A 14030-nucleotide genomic window follows, 5' to 3' on the forward strand; every position below is an offset into this window, starting at 1 on the left:
TGTGTTGGATTTGATTTTACATCATATTTTAACAGTCAAACAATCATCCAGGATTTCTATACTTTATTTGATTTTTGTTGGGATTTCTTTGTTAAATTATTTTTTATACTTTCTCCTATGTCCCAGCAATTTGACCTGATGGTCTCCCTTACTTATTTTCCACATGGTTCATGAAGCCAGGGGTCGTTTATTGAAGTTTTTTTTCATAAAATGTTTAAATAAACTTTTTTTAAAATCTGATATGACTGTCTCTGATTAACTGGAGCACTACAACGTGTTGGTCACAGTAAAATAATTTAGCAGTTAAGTTTATAGCTCACATTTGAAAAGGCCTTGAACTGACATCAATTTCTTCTTGACCAACAACAGCTAAGACAACAGCAAAGCTTACAGACGAGTTCAGCTTGTTACAGCCGGTCTCGTCTGAGACAAATGGCCTTCAAACTTATTTAATACTAAACATTTAAAGCCAATAAGCATAGCAAGATACGCATGATATTCCATTTCCATTTATTCAATCACAGACTTGTCAAACAGTCTGGCATGTTGTGCTGCTGATTTCAAGAGTTAATGACTAAAGAGAAGAACTCCATCGAGAGAGGACAGGAAACGCTCAGGGGACGAGTCCTCCATGTTGTCAGGGGTTGTTGATGGATCTGAATCTGAGGGCATCTTCTGTAGTAAAGAAAAACAATCATGGAGTTAAATGTAAAGTATAATGAATTTTACTGTGATGTTTATGCCTCAGACCTGAAATCAGATCTGTCCTCAGGTTCTGCTAAACGTCAGGTTCTAAAGTTTGTTTTTAAGACAGGAGAACTATTTAAGAGGAAAAACAAAATATATAATAAGACATGATGAATCCAATAATATGATCAGCTTTATGAATTTATGTTTTAAGACAAAAGTGTTCCTGCCACTTTCTATTGAAGATTATTTTAAACTGTCATCACATGGGCCAGCCTGATGAATTAAACTAATGTTAAATATTCTCATATAATCATGACATAAACCGGGTTACAATAATTAACTTTTGCCTATGATTTAGTAGCCAGGGATGTGAGCTAACAGGTGAAAACTGAAACAGCAGAATCAATCTGAGAGGCAGAAATCAGAAGCTAGTATATTTTAATATACATAGAGTTTATATTAACTCAGTGTTAGAAAGGACTGTGGCTTAGTAAGATTCTGTAATACTCCACCTTCTTATATCACTTTAAAGTGAGACAGCTCTGTACCTCATAGAGTGACACAATCTGGGACTTGTGTTTCTCGTACATGGAAGCCAAGTGTCCTCTCTCTTTAAGTCAGTGAGCCTATGGACAGGGACAGACAGATGAGCAGAACCGGTTTATACTGTTTTTTGTTAGCCATGGAAACTTTTATTTCCGAAGTGCAAACATTTAGTTTAGACAAAACTCACTTTAGACACTAGGTGGCGGTATTTGGGTCAGTTGTTGTATCTGAAGCAAGTTCAACATATCCAGGCTTTCTTTGAGAAAGCTGGTTCAGCAAAGCCAGAAGCCCCAGATAAAGATATCTGATAGCATGAGCTGATTATGAACTTTGTCTGTTAACTCAGGCGTTCTGCTTAAGGCTCTCAGCGTGTCACAGAAAGGGCGCGTGTGAAACGTCTTTTGACCATTCTTAGTCACAAAAGCGTCAAGTGCAGGCGGTCCAATATAATGAGGTGTGATGATGAAGTTAAAGTGGTAAAACAGGATACTGCAGCTGCAGATAAGGAATGAGAGAACAATCCTGCAGAAAAGTGTTGTGTTCATTCGTACATTAATGTAATAACTTTACCACACACTGCACCACAGTGTCTCCTGTTGATTTCTTAAGTTACAGATACTCACAGTACAACTGTGAAACTTAAACAGTGAGACATGATTTCAGCAGTGTGAGCAGAAACTGCAGTCAGTTAGATTCTTGTGCTTCATGAGAAATATGCAGAAGTAGCTTCAGTATTTAGCTAAAAAAAATCAATTCAATGTACTGATTTGGTGTTGTGTGGTAATTACCCATTAAACGAATCAGACAGCCAATTTGTGTGCAGAACCTCACCGGAGCTGGAATCAGAGTCTGGACTGCTGTTTCCTTTGAGCATTGATTTCCTTGAAGACAGAAAGAAGAACAATTTAAACATGAAGTTCTTGCAGAACCACAGAGGCTGTTAAAATCTTCTGCTAGTCTTCCTTACATTTTAAGAAGGATTATAAATTGTTACTAAAATGACTTTGATGCTGATAGCGGTTACAATAACACGGTCCAATCATATGAGAGATCATTTTACCTTTGAGTCCTATGTGAAGGCGTTCTCTTCAGAATCAGCGCTGCAAAGACAAGATGATGACGTCCACCTTCACAACGTGCTGCTTCAGTCTGGCTGCATCATGGTCACCTACAGGAACACCACAGAAATGCAATCAAAGTACTTCACTTTATTTATCAGAGGATGTACTGTAGGCAAAGTAGAATTTTTTTCTTTAGCTATAATTCCTCAAAAAGATTTGAGACTGCTTTGTTATTTGAGAGGTTAAAATTTAAGTGTAAAACTAAAAAGTTATAACAGACAAATATGATAATGAAATAACCAAAAGAGTATTTTAAATAGAAATGAATCTTGTTGAACAGAAATAGTGTTAAAAACAGGAAAGTTATTATATAACATATGAATCATAATCATGGAGCAAAGCAAGAAGAGTATCTCTGAACAAATTCTGAATAAGCTGAACTAAAGTCACAACAAATCAACTGTAAACTATTGAATTGACTCCTGGTAGTGTGCTGAAGTCTTAAATATTAACTAAAGTAAATGAACACTAAAGTCAACCTGTTGAAGTCTTAGTAGAATATGATCAGCCTGTTTTGAGTCCTTGTACAAATCATGTTTGGTTCATATTACATTTCACTGTTGGCTGCTGATGTTAACATGTCCGTTCTGTTTCTTTTCTTTAAACAGTTAGAGACATTATTGAACCAGATAATAACTTTAGTGTTATCTGAACACATGAAGAAATATTCTGCCTAACAAATATTAATGTTAAATTTCAGCCCTGCAGCAGCATCACGGGGAGCAGAAGAAAGTCGAGCCTGTTATTCTTACAGTCTGTGTACACTGAGCAGACTGAACAACTGTTAATGTTATCAATGATGCAGACCATCAGGACATATTCTATTTTACTTTAACAGACCGTAAAGTAAAGTTATATAATGCAGACCATCAGGACATATTCTATTTTACTTTAACAGACTGTAAAGTAAAGTTATTGTCGGTGATGCGCAACTATATGCTGAATTTGACTACGGATCTGATCGTTCATTAATATGAATCTCGAGCACAGTTAAGTTGTAGTATCATGAAGCACAGCCAGCATAGTTTATCAGGATTCCCCCCGATTCTTTACTGAAATAAAAAGATAAATAATGTCCGTCACAGCCAGCTATCTGTAACATATTACTGACACCATAACGTTAACTCCGTTAGCCTACTTCAGTGTTAGCTAGCTAACGACATTACCCGCGAACAGCACATTAAACAAACATTTCAACTTACCAAGTTAACGCAGATATCCTTAAATCCCACAGGTTGGTTAGATGTGTTTACAGCAGAACAACTCATTCTGTCAGTCCAAGAGAGACAAACACGGAGTGGAAATGTTCAATGGCGTCTCAGCGGTCCTTCACTACGTAACTTTTGCTATTCACAAAGAGAGCTACGCAAGATCTGCGGCTGTCAATCATCGTCAAATATGACGTAAAATCCTGTTTTTCAAATTCAAATAAAACAAACTTCACAGAAAAATGAGCACTTGAACACAATGTAGGGTGGTAATAACTAATGATCACAGCAGAGTTTAGGTTTGGAAAAAAATTATGTGACGAGTATTTTAACTTTACAGTTTGACCCACATCCCGTCTGTTATCATTGAGGAGGCGGGGTTTATGACCTATACTACAGCCAGTCAGCAGGGGGAGCTCTAAAAATAAAAGCTTCACTAGACCGGGGAGCTTGTCCCGTCCATTATTTTTACAGTCTATGCTTTCAACGTACTGAACACCCGGCTCCGCCGAGCCAATATGAAGTACGGGATGTTTTACCCCGCAACATTGAAAGTGGACACTCGCAGCGGAGAGAAGAGTATCTGTATCATTAACACCAAAAGCCTTAACCACCTCCAGGTAAACACCAGCAGGTGTTTTGTTGAAGAAGGATTGGGTAGGGTTTTATTTTGTTCTTGTTTGTTATATTTGATTATTTTCTTCTTGTTACTTCCCTCTATATCTATGAATATTTGTATTGAGGTTGAGTTATAAACAAGACTTTGATGATATTGAGTTTTGTACTAGTTCAAATCAAAAGGAGAGTATAGACTAATAATAATTTTCCAAGGCTACGTTTAGGAATAAGATTACAATTACTGCGAGCAGGGCACATTTTTTGTGTTATTTAGCACCATTACAACACTGCTGATTTCAGTTTATTTCTTTAATTCGGGAGAAAGAGATCAGTGTTCAGAGTCCGACAGAGATAACATTTCTTTTGGTATTACAATTGACTAGTGTGGGTGCCCGGGCAACTTACAAAGAAACGAGGTAGTTAATTTGCTGGTGTTTAAATGTATTATGATATCTGTTGCAGCTCATATATACAAGAATATTTAGTCAGGCTTATGGGATATAGGTTTTTGGTTTGGAATGTAAGAGTTAAATACAGAGTGCTGTACCTGTAAGCATGAAACATGCTGCTGGTTAAAAGGTGTAAACAAAGTGTCATGTTGTCTATGTTGATGTTTATGTAAAGAACATGTTGCTCTGAAAACACTTGTTACAGTTTTTAACTTTGGTGTTTTGTATGAAATATTCATTTCCTTTGAAGTTACAACCTGTTTAATTTGATTTTTGTTTTGATTTGTTTATTCCGAACATTTAACATAAGACGAAGGTGAACATAAAAAAACCCATTTACAAACTGAGTCTCAGCAACACTGTTGAGGAAATGACTAAGAACTTGACTTCACACACACAATGATTCACTTGACTCAGATGGCTTAAGTTGAAGAAAGTTTATACATACAAGAATACTCCGGAGAAGAGATGGAGTAGCAAGCACACGTCTGAAGCTGTCTCTGCTATCCCAATTCTCCCAAACTCTTCCACAGGCTTTGCATATATAGAAAAGACATTATTGACGTCAGAGTCATACTGACCTAAACTAATCTGTGAAGTCAATTTGGAACAGACACTAACTCTACCAAACATGCAGATATGAAGGGGAAAACCCTTGACACACTAAGCTGTCCTTGCTTTCTAGTGACAGCTGAACTCTATCAGCTATGACTAACATCAGAGAATCGTGAATAAACATAATGATGTTTGTACACTTAAATCTTAATACATACAGTAGGTACAGAAATTCCACCACAAACACCAGATCAAGGTCATCTGAATCTATAATCAACTGTATTGTCCAGTACTCGCCTCTCGTCAGAAGTTCAGTCCATCACCCAGAAACACTAACACATTAGAGTTCTTTGTTACTCAAAAGAGAAGCCTTTTGGATTTATACTCTGGACACTCTGAATCCAAGAGAGTTAAATGAATAACTGATTGGCCTTTTCTGTGATGAGTCTATCTTCTGGGTATATTAGATTGTGTATTGTGCCTTTCTGTGTTGAGTCTTTTTTGATTGTGTGATTGTGTGAAGTATTGTTTCTTTCCATGTTGCATGAAGTACTCAACATGCCGAAATATGTCTTTCTCTGGTGTCTACATTTTCTCAAAGTGGATGGATCTATACTGTATTATGGTGTTTATTTCAATATGCCGTGGGCTTGATGTTTACATTACATCTATCTTTAAACTTGAGTGGAAAAAAAATCATTTGGTTCAGTTTTACCATTGCACAGGATTAGCATTTATTTCTAGTGTACATCATCATGTGTTTGGTCAGATTTCCCTTAGAACTAAACGTTTTACCAACCTTAGAGCAGCTGAAGGGTTTTTCTCTTGTGTGAGCTAACATGTGTTTGGCCAGACTTCCTCTTTGGGTAAACCTTTTACTGCAAACAGAGCAGCTGAAGGGTTTCTCTCCTGTGTGAATTACCATGTGACTTGTCAAACTAGACTCATGGCTAAATCTTTTCTCACACTGAGAGCAGCTGTAGGGTTTCTCTCCTGTATGAACTAACATGTGTCTGGTCAGATGCTGTTTTCGGTTAAATCTTTTCTCACACTGAGAGCAGTTGAAGGGTTTCTCTCCAGTGTGAGTCATCATGTGACTGGTCAGATGCTCTTTTCGATTAAATATTTTACCACAATCCGAGCACCTATGTGGTCTCCAACCAGTCTTTAGTTTCAAGTTTAATTCTGACAGATCTTCTCTTGTATCTTGCCAATCATTACTGTCATCAGTCTCAGGTTCATCAGAGTCTTCAGTCTTGACCTCAGTCTCTGGTTGTAAACGTCTCTCTGGATCTGAGTCCCTCTCTGGTTCTGCTCCTCCACAGTCCTCTCCATCAACTCCTGTTTCCATCTGTTCAGTTTGTGTCTGATGAAGCTGTGAGGACTGAGGTTTCTCTTCATCATCTTCACTCTTCACAGAGACAGGAGTGAAGGGGAACCTGGTGGTATCAGCCTCCTCCAGTCCTTGAAGCTGTTCTTCCTCCTGACTGATCCACAGTTCCTCATGTTCTTCTTTAATGTGTTGGGGCTTAGTGTCCTCCTGGTCCAGAATGTGGCTCCACTCCTGCTGCTCAGGTGGAAGCTCTTCTTTATTCACCAACAGCTGCTGGACATCTGCAGGACACAGTAAACAAACATTAACGGTACTTAGAGTGATTTTTTAATATTAATAAGGGCTGTCAAATGATTTCATTTTTAATAGCTGAAAATCAACAGTTAATTGGAATTGTCACATTTTAATCATGTTTGGATTTCACTTATTTTGGTCAGTTCAGGCTTCCATACCATGCAGCGATACTTATTTAAAACAGATTAATTTGAACTTTTATAAAAGAGAGTCATCATCTCAGCAGAGACATTCAAAGAAAATTAAAAATATTTTCAGCAGGGAATTGTCTGTAGCCAATCAGTTCTCTTCACCCAGCCAATCACAGTAGCGTAATTGTTTACATTTATATCGAATGATAAATATTTGTGTGTGCATTGTCATTCATATATAAACCACAAAATACATTTGTGAATCCTTCTGTGTGCGTTCATGAATACTGAGACTGATCTGACTCATACATGACACTCAGGTTACTGCACAGCGTGTTAAAGGAAATGATCGACGCGGCATCACAGGTGACAGAGAGAGAGAAAAGAGACGAGAGAGAAAGAGATAGAAACTAACGAACAAGCCAGTATGAAGTGAAGCGTATCTAGCAGAGCAGAAAAAATGATGTTGCAGGAGGAAAAAGAGAGGTTGGTGTCCAAGCTGCCAAAAGATAGAACTTTTTATAGAAACAGAGGATGAAGAGAAATAGAGAGAGAGAGGATGAAGAGAAATAGAGACAGAGAGGATGAAGAGAAATACAGAGGAAGAAGAGAAATAGAGACAGAGGATGAAGAGAAATACAGACAGAGAGGATGAAGAGAAATATAGACAGAGAGGATGAAGAGAAATAGAGAGAGAGAGAGGAAGAACAGAAATAGAGACAGAGAGGATGAAGAGAAATAGAGACAGAGAGGATGAAGAGAAATAGAGACAGAGGATGAAGAGAAATAGAGACAGAGAGGATGAAGAGAAATAGAGACAGAGAGGAAGAAGAGAAATAGAGAGAGAGAGGATGAAGAGAAATAGAGACAGAGAGGATGAAGAGAAATAGAGACAGAGAGGAAGAAGAGAATTAGAGACAGAGAGGATGAAGAGAAATACAGACAGAGAGGATGAAGAGAAATAGAGACAGACTTCTTTCTGTAAATGTGAAACGTCATCAGTGCATGCAGACAGGCTTTCCTCCATACCTTTTACCGTGACACTCAACGTAGACAGCTCGGATGTAATGGACTCTCTGTATTCCTTTAGCTCGGACCTGGCTGCAGTAATGTCGGCTCTAATGACTGCCATTTCACTCTCCAACACAGCCCGGACCTCAATCTTCAGAGTCTCTATCAAATGTTTGCGCAGGGAGGACAGAAGCTCACTGTGAAAAGACTCTGTGTCCGTCGTAGATGCGGCCGCAGCTGAGTCTGCTTCTCCCCGCGGACTTTTTTCAGTGGAGGCCGCGGTCGGAGTAGGACTTGAAGGCCTCGTGGTTAAAAGAGATTTTTTTCTTCCTTTGGATGATTTAGCAGACATTTTTTCACTTTGTCTCAGTACAATGCAGCTTGAGACTGAGTTACCACCAAGTTTTCTTCTCAAAGTGTGACAAAAAAGAGACTTTCAAAAGGTTGCTCTGCAGTGCTCTGAAACACGATACTGACTCTTCTTCTTCTTTTTTATTGGCGGGTAGCTTTGAGGCGCATTACCGCCACCTACTGGAGTGTGGGCCAGAATACCTATGACTAGTAGAAAAATAATACATAAAATGAATTCAAATTTACAACAAAAATAAATAACAAAAATAAACAGTAGTAAATTAATTAATTAATTTCTCTTAACTAGTCCAGTTTCTTTTAAAAACAAAAAATAATTCAATTATATCTTCTCAATCAACTGAGTTTGTCTAAGGTTCTTAAATAAAATCCTACAGCTTCATTTTCTGAGTTCTTTTGTAAGAGATCTATTAAATCTAAATGTACTTTAATTTCTTTCAGGTTTTCCATCATCTGTCTTCTTTTGAAACTTTATTTCTGACAGTGTAAAATGACATGTTCCACTGTCTCCTCTTGTCCACAGTACTCATATTATGTTTTCCTGTTTTGAACAATATGTTATTTAATCCAGTGTGTCCTAATCTGAATCTAGATATCATTCTTTCATTTCTTCTATTTGTTCCTGCACTTCTCATTTCTCCAACCTTCCTTTGTATTCTGTAAAATCATCGTCCTTTCCTTTCCTCCTCCCACTGCTTCTTTTGCCACCTTTCCTTCAGTCTCTGTTTGATAATGCTCTTCACTTCTGTTCTACTGATGCTAACTATCAAATCAGTTTGAGTATTTAATGTAGCCTCCTTTTCCACCTTGTCTGCTCAGGCTCTCTCTAACTCAGACACCCTCGCCTCCAAAGCTAAAAATAAACTACATTTCTTACATGTATCATTATCACTAAAGGAGGACGAGGAGTAACTTAACATCTGACACGTAGAGCAGGAGAGAGCAGGAGAGGGAGAGACAGAAAAAGAAGCTAACTGCTAAGCTAGGCTAAGAGTAGGTAGCTAAAATAAACAAAACTGTTTAGCAGGTTTGTCGCTAGAGATAAAGTGTGCTTTTCGATTACTTTTGTTTGTCTGAACGTACAGTGTGTTGGAAACAACAGTCGTAAGTCATAAGAAACTAGGCAAAATTAACAATTAAGCTTTTAGCTCTAACGATCAGCACTGAACAACACAGTACAGCGGAGAACAGAACAGGAAATGATGCAATACACTCACCCGTAGTACGTAGCTGATAGAAGGTATGAGGAAAGGCACCTCATGAGTTGATTAATGAAGCACATAACCATTATCTACAGCTCGTTTAATACAGTGACATTGATTTACAAAACCGTCAACTGCAACACACCGAACTCAGATATTAGTAATAAATAAGTAAATTGTAACCATATTACAGACAAAATGATAGCCGACACTGTTAAACTGTGATATATTAATGACTTGTTAGAAAGTTGTCTTACTCTGCTTGTAAACACTGTAATGTTAGTGTATAAGGTTCAAATATATGTCAAATGTAATAGTTATCAGCTACAAACTGTTGTGTTGTAGCATCATACTATATCGTTAGCCTAATAGAATTTCGACACCTCCATATATGCTGCAGCAGCGACCGACATTAACGCGTGCACACACGGACACACACACACACACAAATCATTATTATCAACATTTATTCAAGCCTCAAAAATCAAATACACACACACTGCACTACACAGAAAATGCTATCCAAAAAAACCAAAGGCTCACATGAACAAAAATACCAAATCCACAGAGATATAGGCTATTCCAAGCCAGAAAGTGTAGGCCTATAAGCACACCTGAACAGGGCACTGCCTGTGGAGCTGAAAGTCAGTAAACTGTAAAGCACACACTTTTCAGCACCTGCTCCACCTAACAAAGCTCAATGCTCCACCTGCTCCCATCGCCAACAAAGCTGTTCTGGCATCTACCATTTGTTTGTGTTTACCAGCATAAATGGAAGCCACAGTGTTAACACCGGAATTAGCAGCAGCAGCAGTGCTAACGGCAGCTCTGTGCAGATTTCTCCAGTGCTTTGGCCCAGCTGGAAAAGACATCCCGCACAACAGCTTTCAAAGACTCCTGATCGTGTGTTGTGGATGGGAGAGGAGCACCAGTTGATTTAGCTGTAGTGCAAACCTCACAAAACACCTTGTTTTTAGCCACATAGGCTATCCATGGTAATTTGACTTTCCAGCTAGCTTGAAATGTCCGACCCTTCTTCTGTCCATCTTCGCTGCTACCACTGCAGTTTTCTTCACTTTCGTTAGCTGACTAATTGGAAACATTGGCACTAGAGGAAACAGTAACATCGCTTGATGTTTTTGTTTTTTTTATCACAAATTTGTCCATTCTGATTTCTATATGTCTAAAACAATGTAAAGGTTAACAAGTTTCAAACTTGCCATCAATCCATTTTGGCGGTAAACCTGAGGAGAATCAATGATTAGTGTATGCTGGCATATGTGGGTTCTCGGCTTTCACCGTGGGTGCTTGGACCCAAAAGCACCCACAGAATCGGCGCCTATGTCAGGGATGATGTCATGGTGGTATACTGAACATTTGGTCCAGTAATCTTGGCAGGACACTGGTGAGCACATTTATTATGAAGACTGCAGACTAAGACCCTCAAAGCTTCACTGTTTTTTACAAACCCTGTTGGATCCAGATACTGGACTGACTCTGCTGTCTTGACCAACAGGATAAAAACTACTGTGATGGTTCAAGCAGCACTTATTCCCATCTGAAGTGGTGTCAGTCTGAAGACTTTGTCCCAGAAGTCAGTTCCAGGCTGAGGGCTCTGAAGTTGTTAAGGACAAGTCGTTGATCTGGATCTGCTCTGTATCCTAACAGTAGTTTAGGGCAGCTTGTGGACTTACAGTAAGGTCTGTATTCATGATATTAGTGGACATCTTACTCTACTTTCTGAGACAGTTGTGGGCCTTATTGGGGATTCATTTGATCTGTAATCATTCATTCTTTTATAAATCTTTGTGCTGTGGCTCATCATGTTGAGGTTGTCCTTCTGCCCCCCTGGTGGCCACTGGTAGTATCTTCATGAACATCTGTCTGAGTTCTTTCTCACTGAAAATGCAGGTTGCACTTCTAACCTTTATTGTTCCTGCTGGCATCTTTCTGAGCTGTGTTTATGTTTGAGTCATCTTCTGTTAACTTTGATTTCATCAGTCTAAAGAATTTGAGGACAGACACAGTGTTGTCTGTATTCTGAGTGAGATACTGTTCTAATAGAAACAGAGAGAACTGTGGAGAACTTCAGCTCTGCCTCCTGATTACTGATTATCCATCTGCTAGTTTGAACTGGAACAATCTGATTGAAAATGATATTTGTTCTAAATGCTTTCATTAACCATCTGTTTCTTTGTATCAGGATGCAGGAACAGAGACCAGACTCTCCTGGACCCAGCTGTGTGTCCATGAAGAGTGACCGGTCTATGGGTTGTTTTATTAAGTTTAAAGATGGACGTCCTGCTAATGGAAGGTAAGAATTAAAAATCAAGTGAATGTTCTGACTCTGTTGTTTAAAGACTCATATCTTGGCTCAGAGCTTCATAATATATGACCCGTTGTTTTCTTCTTTCTGTAATATGTCCTGTCACAGAGTTCAACAGGAGAGCTCCGAGGTTCACAGAGATCAATCAGACCAGCAGAATCTAACAGACCTGGACTCCATCTTTATGGTGTGTTCAACACACTGTTATTTAATATTCTACCATTACAAGAACTAAATGCTAAGTTATTGTTCTGTTTAGAACAGCTGACCTGTGGCTCAGTTGGTAGAGTCGTTGCCACTCAACCAGAAGGTCGAGGGTTTGATCGCCAGCTGAGCAACATGGGCAAGACACTTAACCCTGAATTGCTCCTTCTGCTTCAGTGGTGGTGTATGAATGGGATTAGTTACTTCTGATGATACTACATAGCGATCACTACCATCAGTGTGTGAAAGGGTATGAATGGGTGGGTGTGACATGTGGTGTAAAAGCACTTTGAGTAGTCGGAAGACTAGAAAAGCGCTATATAAGCTCAAGTCCATTTACCATTTACCTTCAGACTGACAGATGAACCACATGTTGAGTTCTACCAGTTTATATTAAATACCCAGTGTCTCCTTCTTTTCCAGCTGCTGGATGAGAACATCATCACCTTTGTGAAGAACGAGCTGAAGAGAGTCCAGAGGGTTCTGAGTCCAGATTACCCAGAATGCTTAGAGAGTCAGAGTGAGGATGAAGAGCAGGGGAGAAGCTGTAAAGAGGCATTTTTAAAGATCACTCTCCACTTCCTGAGGAGAATGAAGCAGGAGGAGCTGGCTGACTGTTTGCAGAGCAGTAAGAACATTTTAACAGATTTAGTATTTTAGAAAAAGGAACCTGGGCCGCCCGCTTGGAGGACTACAGCCTCCATACATGGGGCACGCGCACTAACTACTGCGCCACCAGTGCCCCAGGGCGCAGGTTTAAACTCCTGATGCTCTCTCTTCAGGTCTCTTTTGGTTTTTCTGGGGAAAGCAGTCATAAAGTGCACAACCCAGTCACCAGAGGAAAATGTTGGCATTTTAAATTTCTGCAAATGTAAGAAGCGTTGACCATGAGCGTTTGTGAATGAAAAATACGTATCATTTCTACATTTCTACAAACGTGCATATCAACGTTATAGATCTAACCGCTCGTGGCACTTTGGGGGATAAGGAAGGGAAATAGTGTGGGTGTAAGTTTTAAAAACGACTGTCTGAGTTATGAAATTATCATCAGGTAGGCTTTTCATGCCTGTTTTACAATAAGATGGATCCATTTCTGTTTGTAGTCCCGACTCCTCAGTTATCATGAAGGCCGACTGTACAGGGCCGGCCCGTGGCATAGCCAGTATAGGCAAATGCTAGGGGCGCCAGCACTCATAGGGGGCGAGAAATTAAAATAAGTGGATGAGAAGAAAAAGAAGGAAAAAGGTGTTTAATGACTTAATATTATCTTTTTTTTATATAATATAATTTTCATGCTACTATTCAGTAATGTTACAAAAGAATCCAACCTATTTTCCTGCACTCTGCTTGACCCCGACCGGGCGCATCACAACATCAACAACACCGCTCCTCCTCGTTACCTGCTCATTGTGGGCAAGATGGACAGGCAGTTTATCAGACATGAATGACACTGACCGACAGTACCATATGATATGATAAACAATCGTTATTATGTCAAAAAAAACAAAGCCTTCGGGAGCCCAGGGGCGAACGAGAAGAGGAGGAGAAACGTCAAAAAGACAGAGGTAATGTGCTTAATGTTATTTATACGTTGCACTCGCAGTTATGCTAGCTTGTTATCGGTTGATAGTCCCGTTTGACTCTTTAACTACGGTAACTTCTAATAAAGTTAACGTCAGTGATTTTCCCAACATAGGTGCCATTAAAGTGCGATTAAACATTAACAACATGGAAAGTAGAAGTATGTACAATATATTAGAATCAAACTGGTTCCGTATGTTGTAAACCGTAAATAATAATTTTAGGTCGCAAATTATTTCTATGGATACATATATAGCATTACAGAATAAAACTTTAAATGTCTTGTTGCACTGAAGTGCATCTACACACAGCAGTCAATAACAACAACATAAAATGTAAGGAAAAGGCTGTTGATTTATTTTATTTAACCTTTATTTAACCAGGAAAAAGTC

The 14030-nt window shown here is 38.9% G+C and overlaps 2 protein-coding genes and 1 long non-coding RNA gene across 6 annotated transcripts; 1 reads left to right on the plus strand and 2 right to left on the minus strand.

Moving 5' to 3' along the window:
* Positions 1-493: 493 nt before the first annotated feature.
* LOC132984521 (uncharacterized) lies at positions 494-3776 on the minus strand. Of its 4 annotated transcripts, XR_009674937.1 has the most exons (5): positions 3560-3776; positions 2297-2404; positions 2025-2117; positions 1239-1316; positions 494-675 (listed from the first exon to the last, which is right to left on the minus strand). It is a non-coding gene; the product is annotated as an uncharacterized LOC132984521 (long non-coding RNA). The 4 variants fall into 4 exon arrangements; XR_009674936.1 differs by lacking the exon at positions 1239-1316 and having other exon boundaries at positions 3560-3773; XR_009674938.1 differs by lacking the exons at positions 494-675; positions 1239-1316 and adding an exon at positions 1448-1758 and having other exon boundaries at positions 3560-3774.
* A 1127-nt stretch (positions 3777-4903) lies between these two features.
* Positions 4904-8426, minus strand: LOC132984486 (zinc finger protein 135-like). The gene is made up of 2 exons (XM_061051369.1): positions 7975-8426; positions 4904-6801 (listed from the first exon to the last, which is right to left on the minus strand). Exons 1-2 carry the CDS (start codon positions 8306-8308, stop codon positions 5915-5917), a joined length of 1221 nt encoding a protein of 406 aa, XP_060907352.1. The 5' UTR covers positions 8309-8426; the 3' UTR covers positions 4904-5914.
* Positions 8427-9560: 1134 nt separating this feature from the next.
* LOC132984510 (uncharacterized) lies at positions 9561-12718 on the plus strand. The gene is made up of 4 exons (XM_061051398.1): positions 9561-9565; positions 11731-11841; positions 11962-12040; positions 12481-12718. The coding sequence occupies exons 2-4, from the start codon at positions 11732-11734 to the stop codon at positions 12715-12717; spliced, it is 426 nt and encodes a 141-aa protein (XP_060907381.1). The 5' UTR covers positions 9561-9565; position 11731; the 3' UTR covers position 12718.
* The last annotated feature ends 1312 nt before the right edge of the window (positions 12719-14030 follow it).

This window comes from Labrus mixtus, chromosome 12 (assembly GCF_963584025.1).
Source record: "Labrus mixtus chromosome 12, fLabMix1.1, whole genome shotgun sequence".
NCBI lineage: Eukaryota > Metazoa > Chordata > Actinopteri > Labriformes > Labridae > Labrus > Labrus mixtus.